Below are 14,547 nucleotides of genomic sequence, written 5' to 3' on the forward strand. Positions count from 1 at the left end.
GATCATCATAATTGTACATGGGTTACAAAAGTGCCTCTAAATTTTATAAAATTGACAAGGCTCTCCAACCTTCATTCCATTCTCTATGAAACATCAAAGTCTGGACAGGCAGATATTTAATTTCTCAAACAATGCCAGGGCTGTTACCTGTGGTGGGTAGAACTACAGGGCAACACATAATTGGTCATGGCTATGTTCAGGGAAGGAGTGTTTCGGACAGCAGGGTACTCAACGCTTCATCACTCAATAGTGATCCCTCTGAAACAGTTTCAAATACACACACACACACACACACACACACACACACACAAAAACTTATTTTACCCAATATTGCAAGAATAACAAGGACTCTTTATTGTCTACGGGGAAAGAAAGCAGAAAAAAAGATTAAAACTTTTCTTTTTCCATCAAGATAGCCAACATACAAAATCATTTCTGGCAGATATATTGTGAGCAATAACAGAAATCTAGAAAAAAAGAAAAAAATCAACTTACTTATTTTGAAAGAATGAACTACTACAAAATTAAAATATTTCACATTTATGTTAATCACACACTAAGGATTTGAACATTAAACTTTAAAAGTTTCTGTCCCCTGAATCACAGTGTAGATTTTACTGGCAGTTGATTTCTCAATCATTTACTTAATACAGTCACTGTCACATGAAACAATGTTCACTTGCGCATAAGTCTCATTACTTTGCAAAGTCAGTTTTCTGTTTCATATTTGCGTTTCTCATATTTGCACTAGAAAAATGTGATTTCTCAAAAACAGCTGTTCGGCGCGCATGATTTGTCAGTGCTTGTGTGGTCTCATGTTTAAAAAGTGCGTCTGGCTGTGTGGTGTTAAGTACTTTCACTATATCACTCTGTCAGCATGTGAAATCTGACTGTTTCAGGCAGTTTTGGTATCAGTCTGGTGACATGTTGTCAGTCTTTCTTCGCGTATGTCAGTCTGCTGTAACTCTCACAGTCCCTGCCGGGGAGGTTAATGCCCACCCCCTGCCAGGTCCAACAGAGACCCGGCTGCTTCCTGAGCCTCCGCATCCAGCTGAAGGATCTCCACAGTCTCCAGGTCCAGCTCCGTCTCGCCCGGCAGAACCAGGTACTGGTACTGGTGGTACTGGTAGCAGTGGAACTCGATGTAGCCGCTGTCGGCTAACGGGTCCTTCTCCACCTCCTCGGCTATCTCTTCCTGGAGCTCTACCGCCTCCATGGCAACCAGCTCCTCGTGGTCAGGGGTCAGGGGGCACGGGGGGTCAGAAGACAGGTTGGGGTGCTCGCAAGCCAAGGTTGGGATTGGGGGGGAGGGTGAGGAGAGGAGGAGGGTTTGGGAAAGGGAGTCTGTGTGAGAGAGAGGTTGGTTATCACAGTGCATATACAAAATTACAAACAGGATACATTGACAAACAGTTGATACATCAGCACATGGACAGTGATAGGGAAGAGGGGGTATTAGAATATACAGTGCTTTGAGTAAGTATTTGGATAGTGACACAAATTTTGTTGTTTTGGCTATGTACTCCTGCACATTTAATTTGAAATAAAACAACGAATATGAGGTTGAAGTTCAGACCGTTTCAGGGTATTTACATCCATATTCGGTGGTGTAGGAACGGCAATCACTAAATGCCTCTCCCAATGTATTCAAACCATTCCGATTCCCATTCAAAAGTTTGGAATCACTCAGAAAACTCACGTGAAAACTCCTACTTTTAGCCTTCAAATAAGTTGCAAAATGAATAGAAATTATAGTCAAGACATTGACAAGGTTAGAAATAATGATTTCCTGGGTGTCTCGGTGGCGCAGCCTGCAGAGCACTGACCGCATGCTCATTGTGAGCCGCGATGTCAACGGTTCGAATCCGACCGTCTGACAATTTGTCGCATGTCTTTCCCTCTCTCGCCCCCATTCTTCCTGTCTCTATATACTGTCCAATAAAGCTGAAAAAGGCTTAAAAAAAAAGAAAAGAAATAATGATTTCCTCAATTGTGTGCTTCAAACTCTCATCAAGGAATCCTCTATTTGCAGCAATTACAGCCCTGCAGACCTTAGGGCATTCTAGCTGTTGATTTGTTGAGGTAGGCATCTGCAGGCATGTCAGGGTTGACATCCGGTGACTGCGCTAGCCAGTCGATTACAGACTACAGAATACCAGCTGACTGATTCTTCCCTAAATAGGTCTTGCATAATTTGGAGCAGTGCTTTGGGTCATCGTCCTGTTGTAGGATGAAATTAGCTCCAATCAAGCGCTGTCCACAGGGTATGGCATGGAGTTGCAAAATGGAGTGAATCTTCCTTGTGTAAGATTCCCTGTACCCTGTACAAATGTCCCACTTTACCAGCTCTAAAGCACCCCCAGACCATCACACCTCCGCCACCACACCTGACAGATACGCCAAGCACTCCTCCAGCATCTTCTCTTTTGTGCTTGTCTGTGGTCCAGACACCTCAAACTTAGATTTGTCTGTCCATAAAAAATTTTCCAAATCATCCTCTGTCCAATGTCTGTGTTCTTTAGCCCATTTTAAACTTTTCCTTGTATTGGCCACTCTCAGATATGGCTTCTTCTTCTTCTTCAAAACTCTGCCCTTGAAGGCCAGCATCCCAGAGTCCCCTCTTCACTGCTGAAGATGAGACTGGTGTTGTGCAGATACTGTCCAATAAAGCTGCCTGCTGAGGACCTGTGGACCTCCTGCACAGTTCTCTCAGCCTCACACTTCTCTTTCCATCCTGGTTAGAACCAGTTTACACTGTTCTGTGAGGGGAGTAGTTCACGCCAAAAATATCTTCAGTTTCTTGGTAATTTCTCGCATGGGATAGCTTTCATTTCTCAAAACTATAGAGTGACCATAATCACAAATGCTGATGCTGCAGATACTCCAGTAGTAGTTTTATTGCTTCATAAAACAGCACAATAGCTTTCAGCCGTGTTAACATAATTGCACAAGGGTTTTCTCATGATGAATAAGCCTTTTAACATGGTAACTTTGGATTAGCTAAGGCAATGTGCCATTGGAACACAGGAGCGACTGTTAACGAGAATGGGCCTTTGTACGCCTATGTAGATAGCCTTTTCCAGCTATAATTGTCATTTACAACATTAACAATGTTTAGACTGTATTTCTGATCTATATAATATGATTGTAATTGAAAAAAAAATGTTTTTCTTTCCTTTCTCAGTGATTCCAAACTTTTGAATGGTAGTGTAGATGCAACGTTACCTCACATTCATTGTTTTAGTTCAAAGCCAATGTGCTGTCATTGTCCGAATACTTACACAAAGCACTGCATATAGAAAATTAACACTGATAATGAACATATTGCAGTGTACACCATAAACCCACTGACTGAACTAGACAGAGCAGTGACACTGAAACACGACGTTATAGAAAGGGGTTAATGTAGAATGTATACACTCACTGGCACGAACGGAACCACTGCATATTAGAACTGCACTAGAAGAGTGAGAGGCACAGAAGTCTGCCATCTTGTTGCTGTGGCGCTAAGTTACCAGGGTAACAGCTGGTTGTTGCCAAGGCAACGCCACACAAACACACAAGACATGCAACAGAAAGAGTGCTTTGGCAGCTGGGGGAGAGGGAGAAGGGGAAAGTGGGAAAGGAAACGAGTAGATGTACTGGAATCAGGAAACAAAGTCTCTGACTTTAAAGTGAATCAAGAGAAAAATAGAATAGGGTCAGCTAGCTCAGTAATAGGTTTTTGTGCAATTAAAACTGACCACATGAACAGACATAGCTCATACCAATATGTTCATCTCCACTGTGGGTGAAATCAACTGACCTGAGATTTCCATAGTATCACACGCCATGGCTGCTCCCAGATCTCCTCCCTCCAGCCTGTTCAACAGACATGCCCAACATAAATACAAACAATCAAAAGAGGGAGTGCATGCCCTGATCAGCTTGATGGTGATGGGAAATGTAGTTCTGGATTGCGTTCCTCAAACTACAAGAACACCATCTCATCACAAATATTCACAGGAAAGGAACATCTGTAACTGAAAGATTACATCCAAACAATTAAGTAGTACATATAATAACCGGCCTATTTTTTTGTACAGTTTAAATGGTTTTCTGTCTAATGTAACAATGCTGGACTATATAGTTCATGTAAAATAAATACATTATTTGTCAAAACTACAAAAATCACAATTAGTTCCGCTACATGGCAAAATTCTTTGAATGGTCAAAAACATTGTAGCATTCTTTTTCTGTCCTCGGAAAGGCATGAATCCCTTTTGCACTGCAATCATCTACAGGGATGTTGGACAAGAAAACTTCCCATTAAACTGATTATTGGTCTCCCTTGGTGTTGTCTTCCATAAATATCAATACAGCGACTAATTCACAAAATACTCAATACCATCCGATAGCTGCACCTAATTTCAATTAGGCAATTTCGCGAATATTTAAATTAGGCCATTTAGCAAGTCATTCTTTTTATTTGGACTGCAAAATAATTATTAACATTATTTGTGCATACACGTCACTTTATCTAGACTTGTAGAATATTCATGGGAGAGATCTACAATGTGCGGATGTTAAACAATCTTTGGTACTGGGCAGGTTTGGTACTGGTTATGCTGAAAGCTAACTTTGCAGTTAATAGGGTGGTGTATCGCTTTGTGATTAAACGTATACTTGGTGATTAAAACAGATCTTTCCAAATGCAATTTATCATTTAATCTCCCAGACAATGTGACAAAACTGTGTGTTACTTGTCAAGTAATTATTCCAATTATTAACATGTTTGTTAATCAACAAAAATGTATGAAAGCAGGTCGAGACCAATTTAAGAAACGTTTTCCGACCCATCCATGTTCAGCTCACCAACTATCGCTGGTCATCTATTTCATTTGACTGCAAATTTTCTTTTTTTTTGGAGGGAACAAATATGTATTTAACAAAAAAGTGTTTCAGTGCATGTCAATAGATGGCAGTCAAAACACTCTGCTGTAGCAGTCTGTTGGTTCATTAGAAACGGCTTGCTTTTATATATATTTTTAAATGTGTTCATACTCACAACAAAGGTTTGTTGTACAAGTTGTTGTTAGTCTTGTGGCAATAGTGGCTTTTTCTCAGCACCTCCAAAAGAGCAGGTCTGTACTCTGGGCACACATACCACAGTGATCCCTTGCCCACAGACTGAAAAACAATCACACAATACAGCAGCAAATTTCATACAACAACAATATACTACAATATGAATATAACACCTATGTGTTGCCTGTATTGCAAAACAAATCAATGTGAGGTAGGCTATGAAAGGTGGCGTCACACTATCAATATAATTTAACCAAAATCAGAACTTATGCTAAATGTTAAGATGCGTAGCAGTGGAAATGTTTGTTCAGTAAATTGTCTAAAACATCTAATTAATAATACGTTCTAGATCCAGAGCGACACACAAAAGTGTCTGCTTAATGAATGTAACATAATGTAACATAATGTGACATGTGAAAAAATATAAACTTCATGTGCTGTCCTGATATTGTTCCTGTCCTGTGCATGTTAAACACAGTAATATTCACTATAGTGTGTGTTTGTGTGTACGCACTGTTCTCACCTGACCCTTTTCCCTGTGTATTCGGCGGAAGCTCTTATTCAGGGACAGGTTGTGTCGCACCGAGTTCCTCCAGCCACCAGGGGCCGCTCTGTAGTAGGGGAAGCTCTTGACTATCCACTCGTAGATTCCCTTCACGGGCAGCCTCTTGTCCATGGAATCCTCGATGGCCATGAAGATTAGGCTGCTGAAGGAGTAGGGGGGCTTGGAGGGAGAGGGAGGAAGATGCTGGGCAGGCAAGGACTCCTGCTGCATGAGCTGGGGCAACGGTGCCGTTTTGGGCAGAGGCTGCAGTGGGAGCAAGTCGCCCCTTTGGTGTAACCAGCTGAGGCAGGTCAGGTCATCTTGGTCTGAGGGGGCAATAAGGCTGAGGCAGTGAGAGTCGTACACCTGAGAGAGGGGGGCAGGTGACCTGGGGGGGTGAGGAGGGGAGAGAGGGTTTGACTGAGAGGCAGAATCTGGGGCTGAAAAGGGGAAGGCGCTGGGGGAGGGGGGGACCGAGTGAGATGGTGACAGGGGGGAGAGGGGGAACGAGGTAGCGAGAGGAGGGGATGGCTGGTGTGTGAATGGCAGTGAGGAGACAGCCTGGCAGAGAGTGAGGGGAGAATCAAGGGACGGGGGAAGGAGTGGCAGTGAGTCAGTTTCCATCTCTCTCCAGGCTGCAGGCTCTCAGTACTCTCATCCACGTGTTCACCTGTTAGGGAATTGAGTAATCAGTTCATTCCAATGGGGAAATTAAACAAAGCAAAATGTGCACTCTTCACTGTTCACCAATCACAATTACATGCCGGCACAAATACACTTTGACAACCACAATTTAAACATATTTGTTCTAATTAAATGTTACAACACAAAGCATAGGCTACATTCCATTTTGAATAAATTCTGCTTAAAGATTTGTTAAAATGTTCCCAGTCCAGCCCCTCACCCCCACCTGAGAGAATGAGTGAAAGATTAAGACAAAAGTAAGCAAATAAGTCAAAGTCCTTGCCTCTTATTTCCACTCTACCATTTATCTGTAAATGATTTAATCAACAGATCAACAGACGTGTGGGCAGACAGGTGCAGACACCTAGTCTACCTGGCTAGCTTCAAAGAGATAAGTGAAGAACCTACTCTACTTGTCGTAACAAAAACTAAACTAAAATGAAGCAGCATGCTCATTTTCGTGAAAATGGCGCTAGAATATTGAGTTACACTTTGCACAATTAGCCAAGCAGTCTTTTGTCTGTACCTCTTCTCCCTCGTTTTGCAGGAAAAGAGGAGATAAAAAAAAATGAAAAGGCATGCATTGCTTACCTTGACTACGGAAAACAAGAGTTGCTAGAAGGGGAATAGAAATAGACAAAAGTTGCACAGTATGATAAGGCGGATTTGTCTTTCTGCCAGAGGACAGTTTCAGTCGAATATGCTCGTCTGTCCGCGTTCCGTCCTTTGCCACGTTTCCTTGGAAACCAAAAGGACGCTTTGAAACCTGCTCGCCTCTCGCGCGGCCCCGTCTTAAAGGAACAGAACATCGCTAACCCAGATGACAGGTACATCGACAACAACCTTGTTTAGATTTATTTTACAGACATTTGTTTCCTACCTAAAATAACGTTCGACCGCTGCCGACGCAAGTCAAAATTGGCTTAACTAAATCAACAAATAATTAGGGCCTACTTTTTGGGGGTCTATGGTCGCAACACTATTTTTTATTAAAGGGAGAGTTCAGAGGAAGCTAAATGGAATATAGTTTTTAAAGCAGGACTGAATTCCTTCAAATATTCTTTTATGTCACAGCCCCACACATATAGTAGATCATTAACCTACTATGACCTGTAACAATAGCACTGTGCTTACTGGAGTAGAAATATAATTAATCTGGTCAGAGCCAACATGTTGGGTGTGTATACACATATACACATGATATATGTAGCAAACTGTTTCCTACAGTGTAATTATTCATCCACAACTTAATCAAACATACAATACTATAACAAATGCCACATTCTAACATTACATATGCCCGTAGACTTCAGTGCATTGGCAATTAAGTGGCCACAATGCATGTCTCGATCACAGTGCTGGATGAGGTTGCTGAACTAATCCCTTCTTGCTGTATAGAGCTATTCACTCACATGCGCATGGTATGCACACACCCTTAAAAGTTGCTTGCGTTGCTGCATCTGAAACAGCATGGTTCCCAGGGGAAACAAATCATAAACCGCACAATATAGCTGTATAGAATGCATTTTAAATGCCAGCTATTATCTGGGTGGGCTCCAAGATGACCCTTTGCAGTAACATTACTGGAGCAGTCCTATATGCCACACCTACCATAACCTACTAATACTACATGACATAACTGTCAATACCCTCAACTACATTCAGTGTATGGTTACTCTTCTGTATTACGTAAACAACACAGTGTACCCTCTAATTATATCACATTATAGTTATCCTAAAAATTACCATTTGAACATGATCAACATTGTAAGACATGTTTCTATTTTTATCATTTGAAAATTGACCTTTTTTAATTGAGGAAGGTTCCACACCCTCAACCAGAACAACAAACAGAACTCAGTGAACCACAGCCAAAAGCAGTACTTACTCCAGGGTTTCCTCTTACTCATGGTATGGTATAGAAACAGTTCGGAATAAATAAAAAAAACGCTGATGCCATAAATTCAGGTAAAATTCAAAGACATTGTTTATTTTTACTTCAAAAACAAACAAAAGCCCAACAATATAACTGCGGTCCAAGTTAGCACAGATAAATAGAAATAAGAGGAATATGTAAAGGGGGAATGGACAATGACAAAAACATAGTATTGCACACTTAAGCTCACTTAAGTCTCTGAAAAGCTGTGTGTCCATCTGTGTGTCTGTGTGTGTGTCTGTCTGTCTGTACGCATGCATCCATGCATTTAGCCATTTTTCATTAGGACTAGAAATGGGTGTAATGTTTTTCTGCAAACTGTAAAACTTTCCTATGGGCTAGTTAGCCTTGAATAATAGCATAATCAAAGGGAACACACAGAAAGCTCTTGAATCAATATAAATGCAAGGCATAGCCATCTAGAAATTCTACAATGATATTGCCTTGAATAATAAAAAAAATAATTTGAACAAATATTCTGATTCGTTCCATTATGTATTGACACTTCAATAAATGCCACCATCATCTGTGGGTGGAAAGCCAAAGAACACAATACAATACTTATACAAGCTTGCACACAGTTCTGTGGTTTGAGCTCCAAACGGGGGGAGTCATAGTACAGAAAACATCACACCCAAGTCAGTGATTCCTTACGTTCGGTCAATTTGTCAACGCAAATGCTTGTGTATGTCACAAAGTCCATATGTAGGTCAGTCCAAGCCAAGATCTCAGCTCACTAGCTCCCTTTATCAGCCATGGAACAGACACAATTATTAACAAGTCTTTGACAAGTCATTGATGAATCCCAGCCAAGGGGTTTGAGGAATCCAAGGCCTAGACCTCGACCAGGTCACCTGACCAGGTGCGAGGTAAGCCAGTAGATTATGATTGGCTGGAAGGCAGCAGTGGCCACGGTAATATAAAGCCGGAAACGGGGTTTGGCACTGGCTCCAGGACCCATGGAGTCCGTGGAGAGAGAAGAGAGAATCTTCATCCGTAGAGAGCGGACCTGAATGAGAGATGCCAGAAGAACTCAGTTAAAGGTCATAAAAAAAGATTGATTGGAGTAATGAAGTTAAGAGAGAGAACTTTAAAGGTTTACATATTTTCATATTGACCCAGTGCGTACTTTTAGGTATTTATTAGACATATTTTTTTTTGGCGTATTAGTCTTCTGCTGCTGCTGCCTATCCACTTTGGCTACAGCATATTTGGCATGCTGTGTGTTCAGAGATGGTCTCCTGCATACCACTGTTGTAATGCGTGGTTATTTGCATTACTGACACCTTCCTATCACCTTCGACCAGTCTAGCTATTCTCCTCTGACCTCTGTCATTTAATGTGACGTTTTTGCCCACAGAACTGATTCTCATTCTGAGATGGTTTTTTGTTTTCCACACCATTCTCTGAAAACTCTGAGAGATTGTTGTGCGTGAAAATGAAAGGAGATCAGCCGTTTCTGAGATACTCAAACCACCCTCTCTGGCATTCCACTGTCAAAGTCACTTGGATCACATTTTCTTCCCCATTCTGACATTTTGTCTGAACAACAGCTGAACCTGCACGGTTTTATCCATTTAGAAATATTTGCATTAACAAGCTGGTGTTAATAAATAGCTCGATGAGTATGTATATAAATTAAACTGAAAATCTGGTTAACATCAAAACCAGCATTTTTGTACAACACACTGAACTCTAGTGCCATTCCTCAAAAGGAAAAGCGGCACATTTAAACTTGCAGTCCATTACTTACAATGAAGAACATGAGGGCACAGGAGGACCAGGCCAGAGCCACATAATACCCATCGCTGCCAAACAGTAGCCCAGACAGCACAGTGAAGATCATCCTGCCACAGACAAATAATGGGTAAGCACAGAGGAAACTCCAGAATCACTGTTTTAAGGCTGGTTTATACTCCGTCGGGCAACATCGCTGTGACATTGTGACATTCAGTTTATACTTCATAAATTAAATATATTTTACATCAAAGAGGGACCGCAGTCAATAGAGCCACGCTACAACGTTCATGAACATTCTGTGATTTCAGTCTAGGGACAGAGTATAAACCAGCTTTTACTGGGAAAATGACAGCAATTTACTCACAGTTTCAAGCATATACATGGGGCATCAACAGGGACCATGTAATTCTGAAAGTGGGCGTGTTCAGCTTACTGAGTGAAATGGGAATAATTACCCAAGGGACACACACACAAGCGTAAATTCCTGGACACTCACCCCACATATTTGTATCCGCTGTAGGCGAGGAGGTCAAACGTTGAGAGGTCTGAGTGGACAGTGAGGAGGTACAGGCTCAGCAACAGAGCCAGAACCTCAATGATCATCCAGACAAGGGCTGTGCTGGCACACAAGCCCAGCACTTCTGGGCTAAATCTGCCACAGCGAGAAAGAGAGCAAAACATGGCCCTTCAGAAAAACAGAATGACTGCTCTAAGAATCAAGCTGCACAATTCTGGAGTGGATGATTCAATCATTACATCATCAAATCACAGTGCGGAGTGTGGAGACGTGGGGCACGTTCTATTGAGAAACGTTTTGCAACATTTTCCGTGTTGAAAGACGTTCCCTCCCAGCGGTGTGCAACATTTTGGAAGATGCTTTGAGATATGCTTGCTCCCGTTTGGTGGGTGTATCGGGGTGTAACCTGAATCAATAATGACGTAGGCCTCTGCTTTAAAGCCTGGAGAACGCCTTCAGATGCCATGGGAGCAAGCTGTACTACGTCAGTCAGTGCGCTCACGGTTTGCAACAGGATGTTCGACGCGCTGCCGTTACTGTTTAAATTCATATTTTGATAGGTTGTCAGGGCTGAACGGGACCCTTCCCTTCACCAGGGAATCAGGTGTGAAGACAGCCTGGCCTATCGGTAGCACTAATTGTTCAGTTAATCACCCAGGCGAAAAGACTCGATGAACCCTGCAATAGAGAGTGAATACAGAGACGATGAAGAGTGAGTGCAGACTCTGACCGTTTCTGAATTCCGAGAGCCATGCCCGCCAGCAGGATGTAGGTGATGAAGGCCATTGCTGAAAGAGGAAGGAGAAGGAAAGAGAGATAAGTGCATACCATGTGTATACACAGGCACGGCGCTACTTCTAATAAATAACACATTTCAGCCTGAAGCTGAACTCGACTCACTGGGTATGTAGAGGTCAGGTGCATTGACATCATATCGGGGTGTGAGCGGAGTGTCTCTGTGGTATCGCACCTCCCAGTCCTGATGACATCGCAATGTAACACACACATGTACAAACATAGATAACATAACAGCACAGTGCATGCAGTAATTCCCTTACCAGGCAATTTTCACATCATAGTGTGTTCTGTGCTTTCAGTCCACACACCCACACACGCTTATTTTAAAGACAGATCAGTATAGATGGTTTCATGGTGTAGTGGATTCAAATACCTGATGTGTGTAAGGGAACATGAGAAGCAACAGTTTCTTCATGACGTATTTCGTGTCGACGGCGAAGAAATGCTTCAGCTTGTTCACCGACATAAAACGGCTAATCTGAAAGGTAGAGAGTCAGACAGTCACTTCACTTCTAAAAAGACCTACTTAACATTAGTTATTCAGCTGATGCTTTTCATCCAAAGCGACTTACAGTTCATTAGACTAAGCAGGGGAAAATCCCCCCTGCAGATGTTATCGTGGCTAGACTGGGGATTGAACCACTGACCTTCGGGTCCCAGTCATGTACCTTAACCACTACACTACAGGCCACCTCTACTTCCCAGTCCCCAGTTCTCTCACCTCTTTGTTGACCATGTCCTTCCCCTGCGTTGCGAGGGATGAGCCGTACATTACCGCCGCACTGGCCATGGGGTCAGTAAACAGGTTATTTGGCCCTCCGCCGGCTGCCCCGCCCTCCCCCATGTTGTACCCCACGTTGTAGTAGCCTTGAGGAGCCACAGGGGGAGCTGAGGCACTGGTGTCGTCAAACAACAGAGTGTCACCTGTGGATGGTGCTGCACGGGCCCGAGGCTTCGCTGCTAGGGCATGAAGGAGAGGAGAAGAAGTGAGAGGTTGTATGGACAGAGGAGAATTCAAGCAGGAAAATCTGCTCAATGTAGGTTCAGTCAGACCGCTGTAAACTTGTCACGCTCACTAAGTTAGATCAATTCAGACACCTTGTTCTGAAGGTGGACAACAACAGGAAACTTGTGGGTGAAACTCCTGGATGTGCTTAACCAAATCCGACATGGTCACAATAAATTTAGCTGAATACTTTGGTGAAACTTAGAATGCAGTTTCAAATGGGACATGTTTCTTTCTTGGGACATGTTAATAGCAATTGTTTGATCAGGTGTGGGTCCGTGTGAACAGGCCAATTCTGAAAAAAATATTTTCACCCTGACAGTAAATGTAAGCATCACGTGACTCGAGTCAGAATGCTCTATCTCATACAAACAAATTCTGCGGTGTCACATATATCACCGCCTCATATAATCCCATTGTGCTGTGCCTGGCAACAGTGTGCTGTCGGCAACTGAAAAAGGAATGTCTCGTCTTATTGTCAGAGAATAGCTGGGTGCAAGCATCATTAGAAAGGGGGTACTACAGCAATTCAGTGAAACACTTCAAGGTGCATGTTGACAATCTCCCGATTGGTAAACCTTTACCGCTGAAGATAACTGTCTGTTACATTTCAGTGAATGTATATATATATTATAAAGCCCAGTAATCTCTTGCATATCAATTCCTGGCAGTTTTCTTCAAGATGCTGACTGCACACCGTTCTTTGCCCTCATCCACATAGGAGGCAAATTGAAAAATGTGTGTGGACTGATAGCCATCAAATTGAATGTGGAAAAATTGGATTCACTCCAGCTGACAGGCCTGAGTATGAACAGATTTATGTACCACATAACACCATGAAGGCAATAAATATCATTACCTTCCATTTTGCCAAACTAAATGTAGGCTATTTAGCAAAATGAGGTTTTATTGTCATTACAGACAAAACCGACGTTCTTATGCAAAAGCTTTTTCCATAAATAAAGGTAAAGGTAAAAGGTAAAAAGTCACACTGGACAGTAGCACCCGTCTGAATAAATTGGTGATTTAAATAGTGGATACCTCAAAATTCTCCATGATAAAGCTATACCGACTAAAGCACACTTAATTCTGTAGTGCTGTAGTGCACCGACATATGAACCTGGCGCAAACAATTCACTTCAAATTGAATTTGTGGAAATTATTGCAACATTATGTTTTGGGAAAATAAACGCATTTAAGCAGTGGAATTCAAATAGAGTTGCGTATGCAATTGGGTATGTATGTTTGGGGATGTTGGAAAACAAAAGGGTATGCCGTGCTTACCGCTACATTTTACAGCATCATACAGTATTTGGGAACCAACATCAATGGATCATCAGAATGGAACAGGGGTAGAAACAGAACTGGACAATTCCATGAAGCGGGCCACTGCTTAGCCGCTAGCTAGCATGTGCCAAAAGATGCGAAACAGCGATTTGCTCGCATATGACTATCGTGGCAGGAGAACTTTAATTAAAACAAAGGTTATCAAAATACATAGTTTAGCTAAATAAACACTCAGATGAATTGTCAACGTGGCAAGTTAAAAAGGACTGGCGCTAATGCGAGACAGAAAGCAGCCACGTAGCCAACATTACTATGCATGACAGTTAACTTACCTTGTGAGCTGCTGGCTATGTGCATTTTGACTGAAACTAGCACAAAAAGTATGGCTAATCTAGCTGGCTATGTAGACAAAAGTGGGTAGGTTTTGGTTAACGTAACGTTTGAATTGTTCGCGTTAGTTAGCTAGTGGCTCTGAACTCAACTAACGTTAGCAAGCTAGCTAGCTAAACCTATCCGAAAAGCTGACGTTATCAGTATACTAAATACCAAATACTTACCAGCTCTGTAGCCATGAGGGACGTCCATTGTTTATTGCTGTTGAAAACAAATCAATAACGTTACCACTTAGCGTTAGCTATCGGCGAAGCTATAACGGTATGGCGAGCTAAATGTTCGCTAGTTGCTCATTCCTCTAGCTAGGCTAGCTAACTAGCTAAAGAAGGTGATCGGTACTTGCAGTTAATCACATTGTATTCATAACAACCAAATGATACTTTTCCTAAATGGTAAAACAATTAAATACGAGTAACACTGGCAATATAAACATTGACCTCTATTTATTTTTTGCTAAAGTTAACTAGCAAGCTGACTAGTTGAAACTCACGAAAAACGTATGCGTCGGTATATGCAATGATCACCCGCCCCGCTATTTAGGGATTCGTTGAGTGTTTTGTGCCTGCGTGGCAGCG

At 42.2% G+C, this 14,547-nt stretch overlaps 2 protein-coding genes across 3 annotated transcripts; both read right to left on the bottom strand.

Annotated features, from left to right (window-relative positions):
* Positions 1-330: 330 nt before the first annotated feature.
* On the bottom strand, positions 331-7,018 carry si:ch211-145o7.3 (forkhead box protein N2). Its single transcript, XM_061234830.1, has 5 exons — positions 6,887-7,018; positions 5,591-6,281; positions 5,048-5,169; positions 3,806-3,861; positions 331-1,344 (listed from the first exon to the last, which is right to left on the bottom strand). Exons 2-5 carry the CDS (start codon positions 6,233-6,235, stop codon positions 989-991), a joined length of 1,179 nt encoding a protein of 392 aa, XP_061090814.1. The 5' UTR covers positions 6,236-6,281; positions 6,887-7,018; the 3' UTR covers positions 331-988.
* Positions 7,019-8,258: 1,240 nt separating this feature from the next.
* Positions 8,259-14,547, bottom strand: yif1a (Yip1 interacting factor homolog A (S. cerevisiae)). Of its 2 annotated transcripts, none has more exons than XM_061236729.1 (9): positions 14,463-14,547; positions 14,137-14,173; positions 12,008-12,246; positions 11,660-11,764; positions 11,389-11,467; positions 11,219-11,276; positions 10,468-10,623; positions 9,985-10,078; positions 8,259-9,240 (listed from the first exon to the last, which is right to left on the bottom strand). In XM_061236729.1, exons 2-9 carry the CDS (start codon positions 14,162-14,164, stop codon positions 9,082-9,084), a joined length of 918 nt encoding a protein of 305 aa, XP_061092713.1. In that variant the 5' UTR covers positions 14,165-14,173; positions 14,463-14,547; the 3' UTR covers positions 8,259-9,081. The 2 variants fall into 2 exon arrangements, with proteins under 2 accessions (XP_061092713.1, XP_061092714.1); XM_061236730.1 differs by having other exon boundaries at positions 12,008-12,243; positions 14,463-14,515.

The sequence above is a fragment of the Conger conger genome, chromosome 3, assembly GCF_963514075.1.
Source record: "Conger conger chromosome 3, fConCon1.1, whole genome shotgun sequence".
NCBI classification, from domain to species: domain Eukaryota; kingdom Metazoa; phylum Chordata; class Actinopteri; order Anguilliformes; family Congridae; genus Conger; species Conger conger.